At 42.5% G+C, this 25,544-nt stretch overlaps 1 protein-coding gene across 6 annotated transcripts in view; it reads left to right on the top strand.

Annotated features, from left to right (window-relative positions):
- LRRC8D (leucine rich repeat containing 8 VRAC subunit D) overlaps window positions 1–23,074 on the top strand; it is a 93,690-nt gene extending 70,616 nt beyond the window's left edge. For 5 of the 6 annotated variants that reach the window (XM_075936450.2, XM_075936451.2, XM_089780504.1 and 2 more), the window contains one exon: window positions 14,378–23,074. In XM_075936450.2, the coding sequence (XP_075792565.1) occupies window positions 14,380–16,947 (2,568 nt within the window). In that variant the 5' untranslated portion in view covers window positions 14,378–14,379 and the 3' untranslated portion in view covers window positions 16,948–23,074. Of the gene's footprint in view, window positions 1–49; window positions 1,671–14,377 lie in introns of those variants that run through there. The other variant, XR_016350264.1, reaches the window with a different exon arrangement.
- The last annotated feature ends 2,470 nt before the right edge of the window (window positions 23,075–25,544 follow it).

The raw sequence follows: 25,544 nt of genomic DNA on the forward strand, positions 1-25,544 counted from the left end.
TTAAAAGCATGTATGGCTTTTAAAAACACTGACTTCTAACCTCCTACAGGTTGAAACTCTCTTAACCAGGACTCTCTGGCCAGACCATAGATGTTCCAGGACCAGAGAATCCCACTGGAGGTCTAGTGCCTAAGAGACCTGCAGGCTGGCAGGGCTTCAGGAGTCCCAAGCACAACTGTGGGAGCCCCAGGTGCGGCAGCAGGAACCCAGCGCAGAGGCCGAGGGCCTACCCAGAGTGGCAGCAGGAGCCAGGCTCTGCAGTGGGAACCTGGCACGTACGGGTGGCGGGGCTGCCTGGTGTGGCAGTGGAAGCCCGGTGAGAAGAGGTGGTGGGGTTGCCTGGTATAGCAGCAGGGGCAGGCAGGCCAGCTGGATCAGTGAGATTGGGGGAGCCAACTGGGAGGGCAGTAATCGGGCCACGGCAGGAAGGGACTGGCGGCTGGGGGGGCCAGGAATGACCTTCCTTGGTCCAGAAAAATCTGTCATATGGGATTGGTCAGGCCCCAAGGATGCCGGACCAGGGAGGTCCAACCCGTAGTTAGATTGTAAGCTTTTTTTCTGTGCTTATATAGCACATTAGTGACCTTGTCTGTGGCTGGAGCTCCTAGGTGCTATCATAATACAATTAATAACATTTAGCAAAGACATGGGAGTCTGCAGTAAAGAGAGTGTTAAGTGTTTGTTTGTGTGTTTTAACAACTGCATCTGGAAATATTTTCTACTCCCTCCCCTCTCTGCACTTTATTATCCTCTCTATTGATTAGCTATTGGGTTTGTGCATGAATGAGAATAGTGAATCTGATTAGTATGAAACTAATGTTGAGAGTCCTGTTAATGAACCTCAATCTCTACCTTTTCCTTTGCTCTTCATGGCTCATTGTTTTGCTTCCTGCTCCTTAGGCTTTCAACTCCTACTCCTGTTCTTCAAAGCTTTTGCTGTCTTCCTACTCTGAGATTCCTTTTCCCACCCCCACTGTTTGGGCATCTTTTATGGCCCAACTGGGGATGGGAGAGGGCACACAGCAATTTCAACTGGAATACTATTTGAACCCCTGCCTCGTGTGCCTCTGGCTGGACAGCTCTCCCCATATGAAGGGGTCACCCTTTCAGATGTGTGCTGCTCATCTGGTTTGACATTTCTTTTGTTTGCTTCTGTGATCATGGAGAAGGCATGAGATCGGGACCATTACATAAAGGAACCTTTGCATATTTGAGAAACAGGCTCATAGGCATTCTCTGAATTGTTGTTCATAACGCAAAAAGAACACTGTCAAATAGTTTAAACTTAATGGGCCAAATCCTGAGAGGTGCTAAGCATCTGCAGGTCTAACTGAAGCCTGTTTTGGACCAGAATGAAGAGAAATGTTAGAAAACTTTTTTCCCTTTGGTCCCTGTAACTTTCCCCTCTGGTGTGAGAAACACAAGTTTGTACATGAAGTACAGAGAAGGTAACCAATTGCTTTCCAGGCTCAGTGAAAAGTAAACCAGCTTAAGGTGAAATGTAAATTAGATGTTTAGCATGGCATATTAATTATGCTTTTAACTAGTAAGAGACTTTAAAGTGGAATTTTTTATCTCAAAAGTGCTCCTTAAGCAAAATATTCCCTAAGGGTATGCCTGCACTAGTTTGAACTAGGGTGGCTAATGTAATCATTCGAACTTGCAAACGAAGCCCGGGATTTAAATATCCCAGGCTTTATTTGCATGTTCCCGGGCGCCGCCATTTTTAAATGCCCCGTAGTTCGAACTACCTGCCCTACACGCAGCACGGGCTAGGTAGTTCAAATTAAAGCTCCTAATTCGAACTACCGTTACTCCTCGGTAGTTCGAATTAGGAGCTTTAATTCGAACTACCTAGCCTGTGCCGCTTGTAGCTGCGGGCAGGTAGTTCGAACTACGGGGCATTTAAAAATGGCGGCGCCCGGGAACATGCAAATAAAGCCCGGGATATTTAAATCCTGGGCTTCGTTTGCAAGTTCGAATGACTACATTAGCCACCCTAGTTCAAACTAGGGTGGCTAGTGCAGACATACCCTTATAGTGATTAACTAGAGTGAGTGAGTGGGATATGGTCTTATAATGTACTCTTAGGAGCATGAATAATTCTATTGCTCTAAACATCAGCAATACTGATTAAACCCACATCTATGTATGGTCTCAATACTTTCAAGCAGTTATTAATTAAATGGGTGGTATGCAGGGAAGCTAGAAGGTAAACAGGAAATTAGCAGGATCGAAAGAGACATTACAAAGTGTTATGTAACCAGAAAAGGCCTAGCTTTAAAGGACAGAGAATTTATGAAGGGGGGGGGGGGGAAGAGAGGGTTTTGTAGGATTTTTTTTTTTAACAAAAATATTGAGCAGTAGGCTGACATTGTTTATAAAACAGGAATCCCATTTTTGGCACAAGCTAAAGAAACTCAAAGTTTACATACCCAGCATACAAAGAATAATAGAAGAGGGTGGTTTAGTTTAGGATAGTCATTTATTGCCCCCTATTAGCATGTTTACTGCTGTTCAGAATGAGGAAGATAATGGCTTTGGGGCATTTTTATATAATCTAGCCCAGACCAGCATACTTTTCAGACCCAGTGATATGCTGGGAGACGATCTAGCCCTGTAGCTATGCAGTCACCTTTAATTGACTTAATAGGGTCTGGTTAATTAGTATGATTCTATTTCTCTTCTTTAATCTTCAGGTACAAGCTGTAAAGGTGGTGTGGGATTGGGTAACAGTGTAATTTCCTCCTCTTTTAAGGCTAGATTGAAACTGTCATTCCTAATTTTTGAATTGCTCTTTGTTTTAGAAGTCTTCCTTCAACTTTTCTGAACCAATATTTTTCTTGCCCATGTGGCCCCAGTTGTTTTTTTTTTAATTAGTATCTCATGCTTTATCGTATAGCAGGTCTCACAGAAGTGCCTGGCAGCTGTATAGAAATTTAAGATACTGTAGAATAATAACTTTAAAACATACTAAATTAAATGAATATAAAAGAATTCCATCTTTCCATCCTAATTTGTCTAGCCTGAAATGTCTAAGAAAATTATTCATAATGCTAAATTAAAAGACTAACGGAATTTTTTTAAAAATTAAACAAAACATATCCAAATCCTGTGAAATTTAAGTTCTAATGGCTCTTAAAGCTATGTCTGCACTGGGAAGGTTTGGCGGCAAATGTGCTGTTGACATTCAAAAGTCATCAAAAGTGAAAACTGGTCAAATCAGTTTTTCTGTCTCCCATTGTTGACATTTCATGGCTACATTGCTTTGCTCTTATCTGTCAACAATGTGGGTAAGTATTTCAGAGAGCAGTGTTATGGGAGGCAGAGCTGATCCAGGTGCCTTTTGGGATTCCCTCCTAGCTCTGTGAACTCTCCATGCTGAGGAATGTCAAAGGAGCACAACCCTCTCCAGCCCTCTCCTTGCAGCTTTAGAACAGGAGCATTCCAATGATTTGTTCTTTGTTCCCCAAAGAGAACAGTTCACTCAGCTGTCAGATACTTCCTGGAGATTTGAAAGGGTGTGCGTGTGCATGCCTGCTGGGCAGCAAAGATCACCAAACACTGAGCACAGGTACCCGGAGAGGCATTGTGGGATACTGGCAGAAGCCAGTTCTCTCTGACAAAACAAACAGCAGAGTCCACACTGGCTCTTTGTTACAATAAAGGGAGGGGGAAGACAAAAATCTTTCACAGGTGTGGAAGTTTTTTGTGGCCAAAATTGGGTAGTTTTCCTCAACAAAAGTTGCATTGTAATGTAAACGCTCTCACCGTTTTGTCGACACAATGTACCAGTGTAGACAAGGCCTTCAAAGGCAGAAAGAGGGAGTGACATCACAAGCAGCAAAAATCTCATCGCAGCTCTTGCACTAGAGAAAGAGAGTGAGGGCGAAAGAGAGAGAGAGTGTTTTGTTTGAATAGTTGCTTTCTGAGGGCTGTCAATGAAATTCCTGAGCTGTTAATCACATCTATCAGAGGCTGTGCTAATACTTACTTTTCAAAAACTAATTAAAGGGAATTTAATTGGGCAGGCAACACTATTTATGTAATAACTGTTACAATTGTTGATTTAACGAAGCCTGTAATTTAGATCAGTAGTATTATTATCTTTCTCTCTGTGCATCTGTAATTGCCAACAGTTCTCATTCTGCTCTGGTTGCTTTAACTGCAAGTAATTTCTTTGGTCTTTTAAAGTCACATATAAGAGAAAGCGAGACTTTCTGGAGAATATATTTTTAAATAAAAGTACAAGTACATATACTCAGACTAGGCTGGAGCTTTTAAGTACCAGTAAACTGCCCTGATCTATCTATCTATCTATCTATCTATCTATCTATCTATCTATCTATCTATCTATCTATCTATCTATCTATCTATCTATCTATCTATCTATCTATCTATCTATCTATCTATCTATCTATCTATCTATCTATCTATCTATCTATCTATCTATCTATCTATCTATCTATCTATCTATCTATCTATCTATCTATCTATCTATCTATCTATCTATCTATCTATCTATCTATCTATCTATCTATCTATCTATCTATCTATCTATCTATCTATCTATCTATCTATCTATCTATCTATCTATCTATCTATCTATCTATCTATCTATCTATCTATCTATCTATCTATCTATCTATCTATCTATCTATCTATCTATCTATCTATCTATCTATCTATCTATCTATCTATCTATCTATCTATCTATCTATCTATCTATCTATCTATCTATCTATCTAAAATGTTTTTCCTGCAGGGCGACAGAGTGATATCATGACATCATCAGTGTTGCTCCCCCACAGCCCCTGTTTAGCTCCAGACCGGGCATCTCACTAGCCACTCCAGGCAGCTCCTCTGCCCTTACATTGCTCCCCCACAGGGAGGTCATCATAGGGCATCATCAGATTCTGTCCCCACCCTCTGGCCCCAGCCACTTTCCTCACTGATCGGCCGTTTTTCCTGCAGCCCTACCAGCTACAGCCTTTACTGATGCAGTGCCATGTTTCTATCGCTGGTGCCCTGTGGCCCCAGCCGCCTTTCATGCTGATTGGCCTCTTCTCCCCACAGGCCTACTAGTAGTTTGATTTCTCTGGGCTGTAATGCTGCTGGAGCGGCCTTGCCATTGGCTGGTGAGGGGGGGGGCCTGCTGCCCCCACAGCTGTCATTTGGGCTCCACAGGCTGCAGACCTCACAATGCTCCCACCTCAGAGTGGCTCCTGCAAGTCCCCTTTGGCTTGTCTGCCCTCCCAAGCATTTTGGTGGGGAGGAGGGGAAGACCTTGGAAACAACCACATTCTCCTGAGACCCAATTCCCCCTGCCCCAGCTGCCTCCCAGCATACACCACATGTCCAGCCCCCACCCCCTTGTGCTTTCTGCTTCTCCTCCGGTTGGGCCTGCTCCTCCTGTGCCCAAACAGCTACAGAGCAGCAGGAGCCGCCCAAGCGTTCACTGCCCTCGGCTGCATCTTGCCACACACCCACCTACCTGCATCAACTGCTGCCAGATCTTGTGCTGGCACCAGAGCTGGGACCCCCCACGGACAGAGGCTGCTTCATGGCAGCCTCTCCTCCATTCCCCCCCCCCCCCCCCGCCCCACACTGTTGCCTCTGATAGAGGCAGCAGTGAGGGGTGGTGGAGCAGGTGGAACCACACAGTGTTGGGGGGAACTGGAGGCTGGCTCTCCCCAGCGCCGCCTTTCCTCCCCCGAGTAGTTGACCATCTGATAAGCTTAGGCCACAGAGCGGGAGTGTTGGTGAGAGTAGCGAGCAGGGGGCATAGCCCTCTAGTATAATATAATTTATTTTCAATTCTAGACTTCCAAGTCATCTTATAAAAACATAACATAAGAACATAAGATCAGCCGTACTGGGTCAGACCAAAGGTCCATCTAGCCCAGTAGCCTGTCTGCCCACAGTGGCCAGCACCAGGTGCCCCAGAAGGGGTGGACCGAAGACAATGATCAAGCGATTTGTCTTGTGCCATGTGACAAACAGAGGCCTGGGACACCATTCCTACCCCCTGGCTAATAGCCTTTTATGGACCTAACCTCCATGAATTTATCTAGCTTCTCTTTAAACTCTGTTATAGTTCTAGCCTTCACAGCCTCTTCTGACAAGGAGTTCCACAGGTTGACTATGCTCTGTGTGAAGAAGAACTTTCTTTCATTAGTTTTAAACCTGCTACCCATTAATTTCATTTGGTGTCCTCTAGTCCTTATATTATGGGAACTAATGAACAACTCTTCTTTATTCACCCTCTCCACACCACTCATGATTTTATAGACCTCTATCATATCCCCCCTCAGTCTCCTCTTTTCCAAACTGAAAAGTCCCAGTCGCTTTAGCCTCTCCTCATATGGGACCTGTTCCAAACCCCTGATCATTTTAGTTGCTCTTTTTTTAACCTTTTCTAATGCCAAAATATCTTTTTTGAGGTGAGGAGATCACATCTGTACACAGTACTCAAGATGTGGGCGTGCTATAGTTTTATTCAGGGGCAGTAAGATATTCTGTGTCTTATTTTCTATCCCTTTCTTAATAATTCCTAACATTCTAATGCCCTTTTTGACCGCCGCAGCACGCTGTGTGGACATTTTCAGAGAACCATCCACGATAACTCCAAGATCTGTTTCCTGATTTGTTGTAGCCAAATTAGCTCCCCTCATATTGTATGTATAGTTGGGGTTATTTTTTTTCTAACGTGCATTACTTTACACTTATCCACATTAAACTTCATTTGCCATTTTGTTGCCCAATCACTCAGTTTGGTGAGATCTTTTTGAAGTTCTTCACAGTCTGCTTCTGTCTTGACTATCTTAAACACTTTAGTATCATCCGCAAACGTTGCTAATCTTCATAATGAAAGGGGAGTTGGAGCACTTATGTTGCCTGTGCTTTGAAGATTTCTCCTAAGATTTGAGGAGGAGATGATAGCAAAACTGAGGTTCCTAACCAAGGTAACCATAATTTAGCTGAAGAAGAGAGAATTCTCACAAAATAGGGCTTTCTGAATTGGGACTTGGCACTGCTGATAAACAATGATACAAGGGGATAAAATTAGATCATCTTGACTCCTGTAGATTGGCTAAGTCAATTAGTATTTTGTTGAAAGGTTGAAGGGGGCTATTCATAAAAATGCAGGGTTTTCATGTAGATGTTTTACAAATGTATTCCTGTTATTTATGTAGTGTTAAACTGTCGTGTACCAATAGTGATAATTGAAATGTCTAGTTTTACATCAAAATTGAACTGACCCATATTGTCTTAAAATAAGTGTCTGGCCACTAAATTCTGCACTAGGAATTGAAAATCTTTTTTCTTTGGGAATCAGGAACTTTTTAGTTTCAGTCCTGAACTATTGTGTCAAAAAAGCAGTGCTTTGATTGGGAGACTGGAGGCCTATTTTACCTTTCAGTGCCATACAAGGGCTAAAAGCAGGTTGGTTTTTACCACATGAAATCTGGTTCTTGGCTTTTCAGTGGAATGGTATTATGTGTTCTCCACATTCCAAGGCACTAGTCTAGATAATATGTTGCCCTGGATCTTTGCACAGAACTCCCATTCACTTTAAGCCTGCTCAGTAGTTCTAGTGTTTATGACCCTAGTTTTGTAACTCTAGGCCACATATCCACATTTAAACTATAGTTTGTCCCCCAATGCAGAATGAGTTTGATATTCCTACATTATACTTATCAAAGTAGTTCAGTTTCTGCCTTCCCATTAAGCCTATCCCTATCCCCAAATGAAGATGAAAAATGGTTGTGAAAGAAAATGTTTTTCATTTGATGAGAGGGTATTACAGATTATAGAACAAAAAATATTTTAAATCTGTGCAAGTACTTAAAGCTGGCCTTTTTTAGTAGAAGAATCATAAGGGTGGGTTGTATTTGGCAAACTTGTCATGACTTCCTTTTAAGTCTCAAGTCTTCCAAGCTTTCAATATATGGAATATGAAAAATTAGTATTGAAATATGAAATTCAACTTTTATGGTTATTTGTTTGAAATTGAGTAGATAGACTTACTGTGAAGTATATTAAACGCACTTGCAGCTTGTTAGAATGTGGCTTATGAAGTGTGGGGTGTGTGTTTTTGTTTCTGTTTTTAATTGAGGATGCCTAAATATTTTAGAGGTGGGGGAAGAACAGCTTCTTTTAAGTTCATAGTTCAGACTGTTGGTCTTTCGTTTTATGATATATTGAATTGTAGATTGTAAAACTGTGCAGTTTTCCATGTTTCATAATTGCTGAAGTCTTTTGCAACAGCAGTTCTGTGGGTTCCAGAACCTTGAAAAAGACCTTTTCAGAAAGCTGAATGTGTTGTTCTTGTGTAAAGCTCTTCTTACATCACACTGGCTGCAGGCAACAGTAAGAGGATTACAGCAGCTATCAAGTTTACTGAAAGTTTTGTGCACAGGACAAAAGTCTGTAAAAGATTATTTAAAAACAACTTTTTGAACTGTTTGTTGTGTCTCTCTGTTTCACTCATTTCTCTCCCAGCCCACTTATGACTCTTCACTTAGTGATAGTGGCCAATTTACAGTGTTTGTACAAATGTGCTCATGGCAAAAGGCTTTCTAAACTGTGAAATTAAGCCCATAGTGGCAGTGATTTTAGCAACAGGCTCCCCTGAATTGAAAATGGCTTCTGCCAGCATTGACTATTTTCAGCATAGTAAGTCTATGTTTGCATAAGGAAGTTTTTTTGAGAAATGCTATTGTATTACCACCAATAGCAGAACACAGTGGTAGGAACGGTCGAAGAAACTGGCGGTTAGTTCTCTGACTGCTTCATCAGCTGACCATGCTCAGCATAGGTCTGTCTGACAATGGACAACCTACTAGTAGCTGTCAGTGGTCTGTCCTTGCTAGTTGTAGAACAATGCACTGCTATCGTGCATTGACAGAGAAATTTTATAAAAATGCTAGTGCAGACCAGACCTTGTAGAGAAAGTATCTGAGACCATCCAAGGTCTTGTTTCGAAGCCTCTTTGAAAGATCTGTATGGGAAAAAATATTCATATTCTTTTCCTCTCCTGCACTGGGTGGCATGGCAGTTGTGCCACATATGACCCCAGCCCTGGGAAGGATTGTTATATGTTTATCTACACAAATACAAATGACTACCATGCAGTGTCTGTTTCTGGTCCCATTGACATCAGTAAGAGTTTTGTCATTGATTTTTTTCTGGAGCGGTAGGGGGCCTTACCAGCCTGGGAATGTAGTCATCTTAGGAGGAGGTTTCTCCCTTTGGAACCCCCAAAGTAATCATGTCCACAGGATTCCCTGGTTGATGGCATCAGTGAAGGCTAGCATCAGTCTGGAGGTACTAGGTCTTTAAGGAAATGACCTTGGGCATCCCATGGAGTTCTGAGGGGTCCACCAGGTTTCTGGGTGAACCCTACATCTTGTTTTGATGGGGGAGGGAAAGAAAGGAACACTGTGTCCTTGTCCCTCCCCCCCCCCCCCATACACAATCCTCATGGAAGACTGCCTCTCTCAGAGCTGCCTCCTGTAATTTTTCCCCATGGGTGGGGTGAGCTGGACCATGGTCTTTGTATCAGGGCTGTAGTGTATGCACTTGTAGCAGCATGACTATGACACTTCCATTCTGGGTCTCTATTTTCAGGTGCCTATAGCTTTCTGACTAAAATTTAACTTTGGCTGAAAAGCCTCCTTCTTATTCCCTGCCTAAAGCTGAACTCAATAAAGGAACTTGGCCAAATAGAATATGGTCAGTTTTTGAGTTTTGCACTATTCAGTGTCTTAAAATACAGTCCTGCTATAGACTCTGTCCAAGCTTACTTGACATGTATGAAGAAATTTGGATTAGAAATGGGCTGTGCAAGTATACTTGTGACTGTACCCCCTGCTCAACAAATAACAAATGGAGGTGCCTGTTTGCACAGACCTGAACTGCCACACAGTTCTCTAGCTGGTCCATTCTAGCCTTTTCTGCTTTGCATTCTCCTAGTGTCCTGCCTGCCCATTCTCACCATTAGCTACTCCTTCTAATCCAGACTGGTTATTATTATTTATTATTAATTTTTTATTTTATTTTATTTTAGTTATTAATAGGAAATCTCTATTTGATGGGCAGTAAACTATTCTGTAATAGCGATAATCTGGGAATCCAAATTAAATTTACAGTTCCAGGTATCAGTGGATAAAAGTTAATGCAAAAAATAAGCCTTGCGAACCAATTTGTGTATAAACTGGTTTCCAGATAATTACCTTTTTATTTTCATTAACTGAAAAATATGAGATTCTATTTGTTTTCCAAAATAAGCATTTTAAATAATATAAATATCTCTCTGAAAAATAAATCAAACTATTGAACCACTTCTTTTCATTCCGAATTTTATATAGTAGTTGAAACATCAACATTGCTAAGATGTAAATTGATGGTACCTAAAGAAAAAGACCTGATAACAAGGACCTGATTTTAAAAAAGGACTGAAATGTATTGCTTTTTTTTTTTTTAGCTCATTTGAATGAATAGGAAATGAGATGCTTTGCTACGTAGAATACTAGAACTGGAAGGGACCTCAAGAGGTCATCGAGTCCAGTCCCCTGCCCTCATGGCAGGACCAAGCACTGTCTAGAATAGATCATCTCTAATAGATGTCTGTCCAACCTGCTCTTAAATATCTCTGGTGATGGAGATTCCACAACCTCCCTAGGCAATTTATTCCAGTGTTTAACCACCCTGACTGTTAGGAAGTTTTTCCTAATGTCCAACCTAAACCTCCCTTGCTGCAATTTAAGCCCATTGCTTCTTGTCCTATCATCAGAGGCCAAGGAGAACAATTTTTCTCCCTCCTCCTTGTGACAGACACCCTTTTAGATACTTGAAAACAGCTATCATGTCTCCTCTCAGTCTTCTCTTTCCTAAACTAAACAAGCCCAATTCTTTTAGTCTTGCCTCATAGGTCATGTTTTCTAGACCTTTAATAAATTTTGTTCTTCTCTGAACCTTCTCCAGTTTCTCCACATCTTTCTTGAAATGTGGTGCCCAGAACTGGACAGCATACTCCAATTGAGGCCTAATCAACACAGAGCAGAATGACTTCTTATGTCTTGCTCACAGCATTTCTGTTAATGCATTCCAGAAGCATGATTGGGTTTTTTTTGCAACAGTGTCATACTGTTGAGTCATGTTTAACTTGTGATTCGTTATGACCTCTAGATCCCTTTCTGCAGTATTCCTTCCTAGATAGTCGCTTCCGATTCTATATGTGTGAAACTGATTGTTCCTTCCTAAGTGGGGTACTTTGTATTTGTCCTTATTAAACTTCATCATATTTACCTCAGACCATTTCTCCAGTTTGTCCAGATCATTTTGAATTTTGACTTATCCTGCAAAGCAGTGGTTCCCAACCTTTTTTATGCCGGGCACTGGCAAAAAGATTCACAAATTCTTGGTGGACCGGTGACATTTTATTTGCATATTTGCCTATTCATTATTTGTATATGAATATGCAAGTATGGAAATAAAATGTTGGTGGTCTGCCTAGCCCCTTTCTCAGAGTGCTTAATATCCTTTGACCCCCACTCCCACAACCTATTCCCTTGGACCCTTTTAACCTCTGACCCCTACAGCCCATGCCAACACCATGACCCCCACTCCCACAATCTATTCCCTTTGACCCTTTTAACCTCTGACCCCTACAGCCCATGCCAACACCATGACCCCCACTCCCACAATCTATTCCCTTTGACCCTTTTAACCTCTGACCCCTACAGCCCATGCCAACACCATCACCAATCACCCCTTTTTCTCCCCCCACCCCACCGCACTCTCCAGAGTGAGGCTGCCCCTTGTAGGGAGCGTGGCTGTTACTGCCATGTAGGCAGGGACAGTGGCCCTCCTTTGTGCCCACTCCTACCCCAAGAGCATCTTGCAAACCCATGGGTGGGTGGGGGAGCGCGGAGCCCGGGCCATCCACCATTAAGGATGGGGGGAGGAGAGAGATGCCTTCTGCTCCGCCTCATTCTGCTGCTGCCTCAGCCCCAGCACTACTGCCAGCAAAAATGGCTGTGGGCGCCGGGGGGGAGGAGAGGGCGCCTACTGCTCTGTCTCCTGTTGCTGCTACTAGCAAAAGCAGCTGCATGGACAGAAGGAGAGGCAGTTGGTGGTGTGCCTGCCTCCCTCCTTCTTTGCACCCCCTCCCTCTCCACACGTGTCTTCCCTAAACACGGAGGGGAGAGGAGGGAGGGAGGCGCCTCCTCCTGCCACCTGAGCCCGCATGGCTGCCGGAGCTGAGCTGCCAGGAACAGCCGGCTTGAGCTCCAACAGCCACCGCAGTCTGGCAGCTACTGGTTCATGGCTCGGCAGTGGGCCACAGCCTGGAGGTTGGGAACCACTGCTTCGAAGCACTTGCAACCCCTCCCAGTTTGGTATCATCTGCAAACTTAATAATCGTACTCTCTATGCCAATATCTAAATCATCGATGAAGATATTGAACAGAATCTGTCCCAAAACAGACCCCTGCAGAACCCCACTTGTTACGCCCTTCCAGCATGATTGTGAATCGTTAACTACTCTCTGAGAATGGTAATCCAGCCAATTATGTACCCACCGTATAGTAGCCCCATCTAGGTTGTATTTCCCTAGTTTATTCATAAGAAGGTCATGTGAGACCATGTCAAATGCCTCACTAAAGTCTAGGTATAATATGTCACTGCTTCTCTCTTAGGGTGGGTCTGCACAGCAGGGCTTAACTCAAAATAAGCTACGCAAATTGAGCTACGTCAATTGCGTGGTTTATTTCAAAATTGGGAGCATCTACACCGCACTTATTTTAAAAATAGAGCACTCTTCATCTGACTTCCCTTACTCCTTGTACAATGAGGGTTACAGGAGTTGGAATAAAAAGTGCTCCAGCTTGACACTATTTTGACATTATTTTGAAATAACTGCTTGCTGTGTAGACGCAGACTAAATTATTTCAAAATAATGCTAGTCATTTAGAAATAATGTTGCTGTGTAGATGTACCCTTATCCACAAGGCTTGATATGCTATCAAAGAAAGCTATCAGATTGGTCTGACGTGATTTGTTCTTTACAAATCCATGCTGGCTGTTACCTATACCTTACTTTCTTCCAGATGTTTGCAGATGAATTCCTTAATTACTTGTTCCAGTATCTTCCCTGGTGCACAAGTTAAACTGGCTGGTCTGTAGTTTTCTGGGTTGTTCTTATTTCTCTTTTTATAGATGGGCACTATTATTTGCCCTTTTCCAGTCTTCTGGAATCTCTCCTGACTGCCATGATTTTTCAAAGATGATATCTAAAGGCTCAGATACCTCATCAGCTCCTTGAGTATTCTAGGATGCATTTCATCAGGCCCTGGTGACTTGAAGACATCTGACTTTTCTAAGTAATTTTTACCTTGTTCTTTTTTAATTTTAACTTCTAAACCTACCCCATTTCCACTAGCATTCATTGTTAGGCGTCCCATCACCATCAAACTTCTTGGTGAAAACTGAAACAAAGACATCATTAAGCATTTCTGTCATTTCCAGGTTTCCTGTTATTGTTTCTCCCTCTTCACTGAGCAGTGGGCCAACCCTATCCGTGGTCTTCCTATTGCTTCTAATAGTAGAATGTCTTCTCGTTAGCCTTTACGTGTCTCGCTAGATTTAGCTCATTTTGTGCCTTTGCCTTTCTAATCTTGCCCCTGCATACCTGTGTGGTTTGCTTATATTCATCCTTTGTAATTTGATCCAGTTTCTACCTTTTCTACAACTCCTTTGTGATTATCCCATTATTATCAGAGCTCTAAAAAGTACTATATTGGGCAGAGGGGTTAGCAGATTTTCTATTTTTTCTGTTTTAAAATATATTTTTAATTGACATAAATACATTGTCACATGTTCAGAGTGCACCTTTCATACACTTTTGCAGAAACTGATTTTTGCAAGATATATTCTGTGTTCTCTTCAGGTTTTTAAAATATACCAACAACAACACTCTGTGGTTCAGGTATTTATATCATACAGTGTAGACCTTTATTTCTTGTTGTGTTATGTAATAGTTCTCTCTCTCTCTCTCTCTCTCTCTCTCTCTCTCTGTGTGTATATATATATATATATAATTTGATGGTAAGTAAATTTTTTTGGTTGTTTTTATTATTCTAAAGACACCTGATTATTGTATATACACTCTTGAAAGGATCCTGACTTACTTGCTTCCATTTAAGGGGTGGTGTACAATAGCGTGCAATTCAACACAATAGAAAGATCAGTAGAAAACATTTTTAGGTTTTATGTCGTATGATGATATGCTGTTGAGTAGAAAAAAATCATAGCTAGTCTGTCAACAACAAATGATAGTAACTTACATTTTGTTTTGTTTGTTTTGTTTCAGGAATGTTTACCCTTGCAGAAGTTGCATCGCTTAATGACATTCAGCCAACTTATCGCATCCTGAAACCATGGTGGGATGTATTTATGGATTATCTTGCTGTTGTTATGCTGATGGTTGCTATCTTTGCTGGAACCATGCAGCTAACCAAAGATCAGGTGGTCTGCTTGCCAGTGTTGCAGTCTGCTGTAAATTCAGGCATACAACCCAGCACATCAGGAAATGCTAATGATATACCAGGATCTGAAGCAACCACTGATCAAGATAAAGGAATGAAAATGAGAACAGTTTCCTTTGAAAATGCACCTACCATAACACCAGACACACCACTGAGCAGATCTACCTATTCTCAGTTGCAATCTACTGAATCAAATCAGGAACTGAAGAATGAGAAAAAGGATTCTTTAGGCCGAAAAACCAATTTGGATTATCAGCAATATGTATTTATTAACCAGATGTGTTATCATTTGGCTCTTCCTTGGTATTCAAAGTATTTTCCCTATCTTGCTCTCATACATACCATTATTTTAATGGTTAGTAGCAATTTTTGGTTTAAATATCCCAAAACTTGCTCAAAAATTGAACATTTTGTATCTATATTAGGAAAATGTTTTGAATCCCCTTGGACTACGAAAGCACTATCTGAAACAGCATGTGAGGACTCTGAGGAAAACAAACAGAGACTAACTGGTACCCAATCCCTTCCAAAGCACGTTTCCACTAGCAGTGACGAAGGAAGCCCAAGTGCTAGTACTCCTATGATTACTAAGTCTGGCTTTAAGTTTTCAGCTGAAAAGCCAGTTATTGAGGTTCCCAGCATGACTATTTTAGATAAAAAAGATGGAGAACAAGCCAAAGCCCTGTTTGAAAAAGTTAGAAAATTCCGTGCCCATGTGGAAGACAGTGACTTGATTTATAAACTCTATGTCGTCCAGACAGTCATCAAGACTGTCAAGTTCATATTTATTCTTTGCTACACGGCTAACTTTGTAAATGAGATTCGTTTTAAGCACACCTGCACTCCAGAAGTGGAGCATTTGATTGGCTATAAGAAATTTGAGTGCACACACAATATGGCTTATATGTTGAAAAAGTTGCTTATCAGCTACATTTCTCTCATTTGCGTGTATGGTTTTGTCTGTCTGTACACACTCTTCTGGTTGTTTAGAATACCCTTAAAAGAATATTCCTTTGAGAAGGTCAGAGAAGAGAGCAGCTTCAGTGATATTCCTGATGTCAAAAACGATTTTGCATTTCTTTTGCACATGGTAGATCAATACGACCAGTTGTACTCCAAACGCTTTGGTGTCTTCTTGTCAGAGGTAAGTGAAAACAAGCTGCGTGAAATTAGTTTAAACCATGAGTGGACATTTGAAAAGCTTCGGCAGCATGTCTCCCGCAATGCACAGGATAAACAAGAGCTTCATCTCTTCATGCTGTCAGGGGTCCCTGATGCAGTGTTTGACCTGACTGACCTGGATGTGCTGAAACTTGAGCTGATTCCTGAAGCAAAAATCCCAGCTAAAATCTCCCAGATGACCAACCTTCAAGAGCTTCATCTCTGCCACTGTCCTGCTAAGGTTGAGCAGACTGCTTTCAGCTTCCTCCGTGACAACTTGAGATGCCTTCATGTGAAATTCACAGATGTTGCAGAAATTCCTGCTTGGGTGTATTTGCTCAAAAATCTCCGTGAGTTATATTTGATAGGCAACTTGAATTCTGAAAACAATAAAATGATAGGGCTTGAATCTCTCAGAGAGTTAAGACACCTTAAAATTCTCCATGTGAAGAGCAATTTGACCAAAGTCCCCTCCAATATCACAGATGTGGCACCACATCTAACAAAACTGGTAATTCACAATGATGGCACCAAGCTTGTGGTACTGAACAGCCTTAAGAAAATGATGAATGTAGCTGAATTAGAACTACAGAACTGTGAACTGGAAAGAATTCCACATGCCATTTTCAGTCTAACTAATTTGCAGGATCTGGATTTAAAATCAAATAGCATACGCACAATTGAAGAAGTCATCAGCTTCCAGCATTTAAAAAGACTTACTTGCTTAAAGTTATGGCACAATAAAATAGTCAACATTCCTCCCTCCATTTCCCATGTAAAGAACTTGGAGTCACTTTATCTCTCCAATAACAAACTCGAATCCTTGCCAGTAGCAGTGTTCAGTTTACAGAAACTCAGATGCTTAGATGTAAACTATAACTCAATTGCGGTGATTCCAGTGGAAATCGGATTGCTTCAAAATCTGCAGCATTTGTATATCACAGGAAACAAAGTGGATATTTTGCCAAAACAGTTGTTTAAGTGTGTGAAATTAAGGACTTTGAGTCTGGGGCAAAACTGTATTACCTCGATCCCAGATAAAATTGGTCAGCTCTTGCAGCTAACTCACTTAGAACTGAAAGGAAACTGCTTAGATCGGCTACCAGCTACACTAGGGCAATGTCGGCTTCTCAGGAAAAGCGGCCTTGTTGTGGAAGATCACCTCTTTGACACGTTGCCTTCAGAAGTTAAAGAAGTATTGAATCAAGACATTACCTTTGCTAATGGGATTTAAACACAGGTGTAATTCTCAAGTAGCTGACTTCCAAGCAGCAAATGCTAATGTACAAGTTACTACAAGATCATGAATTTTAGAAATACAAGAATCTTTGTAAGAAAGAGCTAGCAGGATGATAGGTGATGTAACTGAGTGTTCAGTGTTTGTAGCATTTTAAATGATTTCAATTTTTTTGAAAGAGAAAGTCCTTAATCTCAATTATTTTTCTTTTAAATTGTTTGTAACATGAATGCTGCCGCTTTTGAATGTTTACAAATTGCTTGCCTGCTTAAAGTAAATGATTGATTAAATTGATGACATTTTTCTTACTATATAACCTATTTTTAATGTCTGGACTTTATATTTTTTCCCAAATACTACTAAAGTGCTGCTTCTTTGTCCACAGTGCAATTTCTGTTGAGAAGTAAAGACCTTTCCCCATTCCAGAACTGATTTGTGTTGCCCGAGTGTGGTCCCAGACACTGCTAATCGGAGTGTTGATAAGATGGCCAAATGTAATTGGATTGGCCCTAGGGTCAGGTCATTTTGAATTGCTTTGCAGGGTGATGATGGAAAGTCTTCAGATAAGTTATTTTACTACTGCTGCTTTACTCCCCTACAGCGCTTTCCATCTAGGAATCTCACAGTGCTCCATAGCAGCGGTTCCCAACCGCCGGCCCAACAGCAGACCTCTAGCTCCCGGGCCATGGTGGCTCTGGGGGACCAGGGCTGAGGTACACTGCTCTCACCGTGGCTCTTGGAAGAGGCGTGTCCTGCTCTGACTCTCAGCCAACCAGTGCTGGGCAGGGTCTCTTCCCGGCTGCAGAAGAGTGCTTCCCCCCCAAGGCCTTCTTACAGTTCAGGGAAGTCCTCTTCTGCAGCTGGGAGGAGATAAATAAATTGAGAAAAAACTGTCAGCAGAGTGTATTATTATCCAATTGACTTTGAATTGACTGAATCACTGCAGAAGTGTAAATTTAATCTGCAGAATCACCTACTGCAAAACGTGTTCACTTCAGTGCCATCTCTATGTAAATAATTACTGTGCTGGGAGAGCTGAATACAAATTAGTCTCATGTAATGATTAAATTAGTTCTCTGCTGGTGACTTGCTAGATGCTGAACTGTGCTACAGCTCAGCTAAAATCCAAGGACCTGATTCTTCAGATGCACCAATGATGGTGGAACTCCACTGACTTGAGTAGAGCTAGTCCTGATTCATGTCACTGTAAACAAGGCTATGTCTGCACTTGAGACTTTCTGCTGCTTTTGCATATCTGTGTTAAGTGATCTGCAACAAGTGTTGCATGAGCTGTTAGGACTCACGACATTACCTAATTGATGAAGGTAGTTTTGTGTTATATCATTGCTGCCATCCAGGACAGTAGTATTTTGAAATAAGCATTCAGAATTCTGGTCAAGTACCCCATGATGCATTGCTCTGATTCTGTGCACAGTGCTTTCAGGGTGTTCCTTTTCTAACACAAGATACCAAGTGCCTTTAAACATTTCCCAGCATGCCCCCTGCCACAGAGGAGTTCTATCCTTGACAGGCAGCCACTTCCTCCTCCTCACCTTCAAGACTATTCCTCCAGCTCCAGATGAAGAGTTCAGTTTCAAGTCTCTCTTTTTCAGAAAGGCTCTTTTTCTTCTTCTTCAAGTGATGTTCCCATGGGTGCTCCATTGTTGGTGTTGGGCTTGTCCTGCACCGCAGATCGGAGATTTTTTTTTCTAGCAGTGTCTAGTTGCGCTGTGCATGCGTGAGAGCGGTGCGTGCCGTTTGTGCCTTTGGCATTCACACATATGGCCTGACTCGCTTCAGTCCTTTGTTGACCATCCTCGGTCACAGATGGAGCTGTAATCCTCTCCTCCTCTTCAGTTCTCTGTAGATAGAAATTATAGACTCATAGACTTTAAGGTCAGAGGGACCATTATGATCATCTAGTCTGACCCCCTGCACAGTGCAGGCCACAGAATCTCACCCACCCCTCTTAGAATAATCCTCTCACCTATATCTCAGATATTGAAGCCTTCAAATACTTTGAAGACCACAAGATGCAGAGAATCCTCCAGCTGTGATCTGTACCCCATGCTACAGAGGAAGGCGAAAAACCTCCAGGGTCTCTGCCAATCTACCCTGGAGGAAAATTCCTTCCCGACCCCAAATATGGCGATCAGCTAAACCCTGAGCATGTGGGCAAGACTCACCAGCCGGACACCCAGAAAGTTCTCTATAGTAACTCCTATCATCCCTCCATTGACCTATTTCCCACTGATAATGAATGGTCAATTAGTTACCAAGATCATGTTATCTCATCAAACCATCCCCTTCATAAACCCATCTAGTTTAATCTTGAAACCAGATAGCTCTTTTGCCCCCACTACTTCCCTTGGAAGGCCGTTCCAGAACTTCACTCCTCTAATGGTTAGAAACCTTCGTCTAATGTCAAGTCTAAACTTCCTACTAACCAGCTTATATCCATTTGTTCTTGTGTCCACATTGGTATTAAACTTAAATAATTCCTCTCCCTCCCTGGTATTTATCCCTCTAATATATTTAAAGAGTGCGATCATGTCCCCCCTCAGCCTTCTTTTGGTTAAGGTAAACAAGCCAAGCTCCTTAAGTCTCCTTTTATAAGACAGGTTTTCCATTCCTCGGATCATCCTAGTGGCCCTTCTTTGTACCTGTTCCAGTTTGAATTCATCCTTCTTAAACATGGGGGACCAGAACTGCACAGTATTCCAAATGGGGTCTCACCAATGCCTTGTATAATGGCACTAACACCTCCTTATCTCTACTGGAAATACCTCGCCTAATACATCCCAAGACCGTATTAGCCTTTTTCATGGCCATGTCACAATGGCGGCTCATAGTCATCCTATAATCAACCAGGACTCCAAGGTCCTTCGCCTCCTCGGTTACTTCCAACTGATGTGTCCCCAGTTTATAACTAAAATTCTTGTTATTAATCCCTAAATGCATAACCTTACACTTCTCACTATTAAATTTCATCCTATTGCTATCACTCCAATTTACAAGATCATCCAGATCTTCCTGTGTGATATCCCGATCCTTTTCTGAATTGGCAATAGCTCCCAACTTTGTGTCATCTGCAAATTTTATCAGAACACTTCCACTTTTGGTGTCAAGGTCAGAGATAAAAAGATTAAATAAAATTGGCCCCAAAACTGATCCCTGAGGAACTCCGCTAGTAACCTTCCTCCAACCTGACAGTTCACCTTTCAGTATAACCCACTGTAGTCTCCCCTTTAACCAGTTGCTTATCCACCTCTCAACTTTCATATTAATCCCTATCTTTTCCAATTTAACCAATAATTCCCCATGTGATACTGTATCAAATGCCTTAAAGTCGAGGTAGATTAGATCCACTGCATTTCCTTTATCTAAAAAATCTGTTACTTTCTCAAAAAAGGAGATCAGGTTGGTTTGGCACGATCTACCTTTTGTAAAACCATGTTGTAATTTGTCCGAATTGCCATTAGCCTCAATGTCTCTAACTACTTTCTCCTTCAAAATTTTTTCCAAGATCTTGCATACTACAGATGTCAAACTAACAGGCCTATAGTTACCCGGGTCGCTTTTTTTCCCTTTCTTAAAAATAGGAACTATATTAGCAATTCTCCAGTCAAATGGTACAACCCCTGAGTTTAGAGATTTATTAAAAATTTTTGCTAATGGACTTGTAAGTTCATGTGCCAGTTCCTTTAATATTCTTCGATGAAGATTATCTGGGCCCCCCGATTTACTCCCATTAAGCTGTTCAAGTTTGGCTTTTACCTCGGATATCCTTAGTCCCATTTGTTATGTTACCATTATCCCTAAGCTCTTCATTAGCCTCATTAAAGACTGAAGCAAAGTATTTGTTTAGATATTGGGCCATTCCTAGATTATCCTTAACCTCCACTCCATCCTTAGTAATTAGCGGTCCTACTTCTTCTTTTTTTCTTTTTTTCCTATTTATATGACTATAAAACCTTTTACTATTGGTTTTAATTCCCTTGGCAAGGTCCAACTCTACCTGACTTTTAGCCTTTCTCACTTTGTCCCTACATGCTCTAACCTCAATAAGGTAGCTTTCTTTACTGATCCTTCCCATTTTCCACTCCTTATATGCTTTCTGCTTTTTCTTAATCACCTCTCTGAGATGCTTGCTCATCCAGCTTGGTCTAACACACCTGCCTGTAAATTTTTTCCCTTTTCTTGGGATACAGGCTTCTGATAGCTTCTGCAACTTTAACTTAAAATAATTCCAGGCCGCCTCCACCTCAAGATCCATAATTTCTTTAGTCCAATCAACTTCCCTAACTAATTTCCTTAATTTATTAAAGTTAGCCCTTTTGAAATCAAAAACCCTAGTCTCAGATTTATTTTTGTTTATCCTTCCATTTAATTTGAACTGAATTAGCTCATGATCACTCGAGCCAAGGTTGTCCCCTACGACCAATTCATCTATGAGGTCCTCGCTACTCACCAAAACCAAATCTAAAATAGCATCCCCCCTTGTTGGTTCAGCAACTACTTGATGAAGGAATTCATCAGCTATCACATCTAGGAAAATCTGAGCCCTATTATTATTACTAGCACTTGTTCTCCAGTCCATATCTGGAAAATTGAAATCTCCCATGATCACACAGTTTCCATGAGTATTTACTTAATTAAAAACATTAAAGAGATCTCCATCCATATCCAAATTGGATCCTGGTGGTCTATAACACACCCCAAGCACTATCCCAGGGGAGGATCTGATGTGATCTGATCTTTCCCAATGTGATTTTTGCCCAAACAGCCTCTGTCTTCTCCATGCCATCACTTTTTATTTCTTTACAGTCTACCTCATCTTTGATTTACAATGCGACTCTACCACCTTTACCCTTATTTCTGTCTTTCCTAAACAGCACATACCCTTCAATACCTGTACTCCAGTCATGCCTAGTATTCCACCATGTTTCTGTTATTCCTATAATATCTGGTTTCACTTCCTGGACCAATAGCTCTAGTTTCTCCTTTTTGTTACCTAGGCTCCTCGCATTGGTGTACAAACATCTTAATTTTTGCTGTTTGGCCTCATTCACATTCTTTACCCAATTTGGCACGGACATTGTACCTCCAATATGACCTATTTAGACTAGTATCCACCCTACCCTTCCTCATGTACATTCTCCTACCCCCAGCTATATCCTTTCTTACTTCGTTTTCCTCCCTCTCAGTGTTAAAATCCAGCATAGAGATTACCTGGACATCTCCCAACCGTCTCCCCCAAATTCCTAGTTTAAAGCTCTCTTAATCAGTTGAGCCAGCCTCCATCCTAGAAGTCTATTTCCCTCCCTACTTAGGTGAAGTCCATCCCTAGAGAACAGTCCTCGGTCCATAAATGCCTTCCAGTGACCATACATCCCAAAGCCCTCCTTATAGCACCACTGCCTAAGCCATCTATTGATCATCATAAACCTGTCACATCTTAGTTGCCCTTCTCTAGGAACAGGCAGAATCCCACTAAAGATCACCTGAGCCTCAATTTCCTTGAGCGTCCTCTCCAGCCTAGCATAGTCTCCCTTAATTTGTTCCAGCGAGAATCTAGCCGTATCATTTGTTCCTACATGAAGGATGATCAATGGATTCCTTCCTGCTCCCTTAATAATCCTCTTCTACCTCAGTTCCACATCCTGTATCTTAGCACCTGGCAGACAGCACACCCTTCTATTCTCTGGATCAGCTCTGGTTACTGGCCTATCTATTCTTCTCAATAAGGAGTCCCCAATCACATAGACCTGCCTTTTCCTAGTGACAGTGCGATTCTCTGGTCTATCTCTTGGTTCCTCTGGCTGCAAGTCCTTGCTATTCCTATTTTCCCTTGTAATCCTCTTTAACCCATCCTGTATCCTCCTAATGTTCATTATTGGTGTTGTTTCCATTAACTCTTCCCCTTTATCTATGGGACTAGCCACTCTTCTCTTTTTCCTTACCCTTCTATCTTCATTATCTACCTGCTGTACCCCTTCTTCATTCTCCAGCTCCACATACCTGTTCTTGAGCTCTATTTTTCCTTCACTGACCCATCTTTTCCTCCGCCTGGTTCTCTGAGTCATATGCTTCCACTGTCCATTTTCTTCGCTCAGCAGTCCCCCCTTTGAGGCCCTTGGTCCTGCTTCCATCTGCATATTTAAGCTTTCCCCTTCAGCCACGTCATGCCTTTGCCCCATCATCTGCTCAAACCCCCTTCTAAACTCGACCAGAGTTTCCACCTGCATCTCCAGTCCTCGGATCTTTTCTTCCATCAGCTCTATCAGGCGGCACTTCGTGCAAACAAAACCACAGCTACCACATCCAATCATCCTCCTTGTGTTCTTTACTACTTGGGCCATTGCCACTACTGCCTCTGTGTTTTATCTACTTTCTCACCAAAATCCTGTTAGTCCGGTGAACACAAAAACAGACCAAAACACCCCCTCCACAGCAAAAACAAACCCCAATCAAGTTCCAATATCCAAACTCCCACTCAAACTCCCCTGTTTACAGCTCTGTTTGCTGGCTCCTGTGCTGCTGCAGCTATCTATGCCGCTGCCTGACTAGAAGGCTACCTTTATAGGACCCCTAATCAAGTAAATTGACTTGTAATTAGTTAAAACTGTTAGTTCTTTCTCAATTTTATAGTTCGTATTAGTTTAAAAAAAAAAGGTTTTCATTTCATAGTTGCTGTTAATAGTTAAGGCATAGCCCCTGAGGGGCAGTGCGCCGCCAGCCGCGAAGGTTGCGGTCTTCAGGCCTCTACTTAGTTTAAAAAAAAAAAAAAGAGAGAGAGAGAGAATACTAAAAGAGCAGAGAAGACAAGCAGGACACACTGACCATCCTTGAAAAACTTAGGGTATGTCTACACTGCAAAGTTAATTCGAAATAACAGCCATTATTTTGAATTAATTTTAATGTCTATACATGCAAACCGCTATTTCGAATTTAATTCGAAATAGTGAGCCCTTAATTCGAATTTGGTAAACCTCATTCTACAAGGAGTAATACCAAATTTGAAATAGCTATTTCAAATTAAGTGCTGTGTAGACATTTAATTCGAAATAGGGGGTCTCCAGCCCTTCCCAGGGAGCCCTGGTGGCCACTCTGGGCACAACCAGAAAAACTTACTCTCCTCTCCACTAGCCCCGGAGCCATTAAAGGGGTAGACCCTGGCCACAGTGCCTGTGCCAGGTCCAAGCCTGCCAGCCCAGAGCTAGCAGTGGCCACCAGGGCCCCTAACTCAGTGGCCCCAAAACATGGCCAGCAAGCCACTGGCAGCCAGCCCTCCACCACTCCCCAGAAGCAGTCTGCCAGCTCCCAGGAGCCTGATGGGCTGGAGAAGGTAGGCGCCTTCCTGGTTCAGGGTGGAAAACATGGGATCTTACTCAGGTTGTGGGGGGATGCCCCCAACGTCCATGATCTCCACACTAGACGGAAGAACGTAGCCGTCTATGGCAGGATAGCTGCCAGCCTGACCACCAAAGGCCACGTGCGAACCCAGGAGCAGGTTAGCATGAAAGTCAAGTTGGTCCGGCGAAACCCCCAACTCTGAGCATCCCCTCCCCCATCTTCCCCTTGCTTCCCCCTTCCAGCTCCCTTCTCTCAGGTTTCCCCCTCCCCTCTCCCACCTTCTCTCTTCCCTTCTCCCACCTCCTTTTCCCAGTCTCCCCAAAGGTTCATCCTCCCCCTCCACCTCCAATTTTGTTCAATAAACCAAGTTTCTATTTTTGAACATATGTGTCTTTTATTTGACATCAGGAAGGGGGGCTAGGGAGGGGTAAGTGGAAGGATGTGAGGGAGGAATGGGGCACGAGCCCCTGGTGCGGTGGCTTTGAGGGCTCCTCGTGGTGGACGCTCTCCCTCAGGACCTCCTGGATCCTGACAGCCCCCTGATGGACCTCCCGGATGGCAACCTGCAGCAAGTGCAGCTGGGCTGATGGCAATGACCCCATGAGACGCACCGGTGTGCCCAGGGGCAGCTCTGGCTCCATGTGGCCGAGTGCTGTGGTGTCCTGAGTTTGGGCACTCGGGCTCTCCAAGACAGGACTGCTTTGCTGTCCCTCATCAAGGTAGACAAGCAAGGGGGGAACCCTGAGAACTGTCTGTCCGGGATGGGGGTAGGGTCCCTTTAAGCACGGAGCTCAGTTAGCCTCAGGCAGCAGCCCCACATACTAAGTCCTAACCTGATGCCCTGCCGGTACTGGTTCCGGCTAGTCTTAACTTCGGTTCAGGGTCCACTCAGTGTGGACGTGCTATTTCAAAATAGTTTTTGTGTATAGATGCGTTATTTCAAATTAGCTTAATTCAAATTAACTATTTCGAATTAAGTTCATTCGAAATAGCGCTGTAGTGTAGATATACCCTTAGAAAATAAGACCCACCGGGCACTCAGCTACCGATGTGCAAAAAAAAGGGCGGGGGAGGGGGAGACAAAAGCGGGGAAACAGCAAATTGCCTGGTTTCAAAAAATGTGAAAAGTGCTGTGACCCTATGCCCACTTCAGGTGGCCATGGGTTTTGTATTCTTCAAGACTGTGTCTAGGAGAAGCACACGTTCCCCAGAAGTGCATCCATTGCTGTAGCCTCACA

The sequence above is a fragment of the Pelodiscus sinensis genome, chromosome 9 (assembly GCF_052426305.1).
Source record: "Pelodiscus sinensis isolate ZL-2025 chromosome 9, ASM5242630v1, whole genome shotgun sequence".
In the NCBI taxonomy this organism is placed as follows: domain Eukaryota; kingdom Metazoa; phylum Chordata; order Testudines; family Trionychidae; genus Pelodiscus; species Pelodiscus sinensis.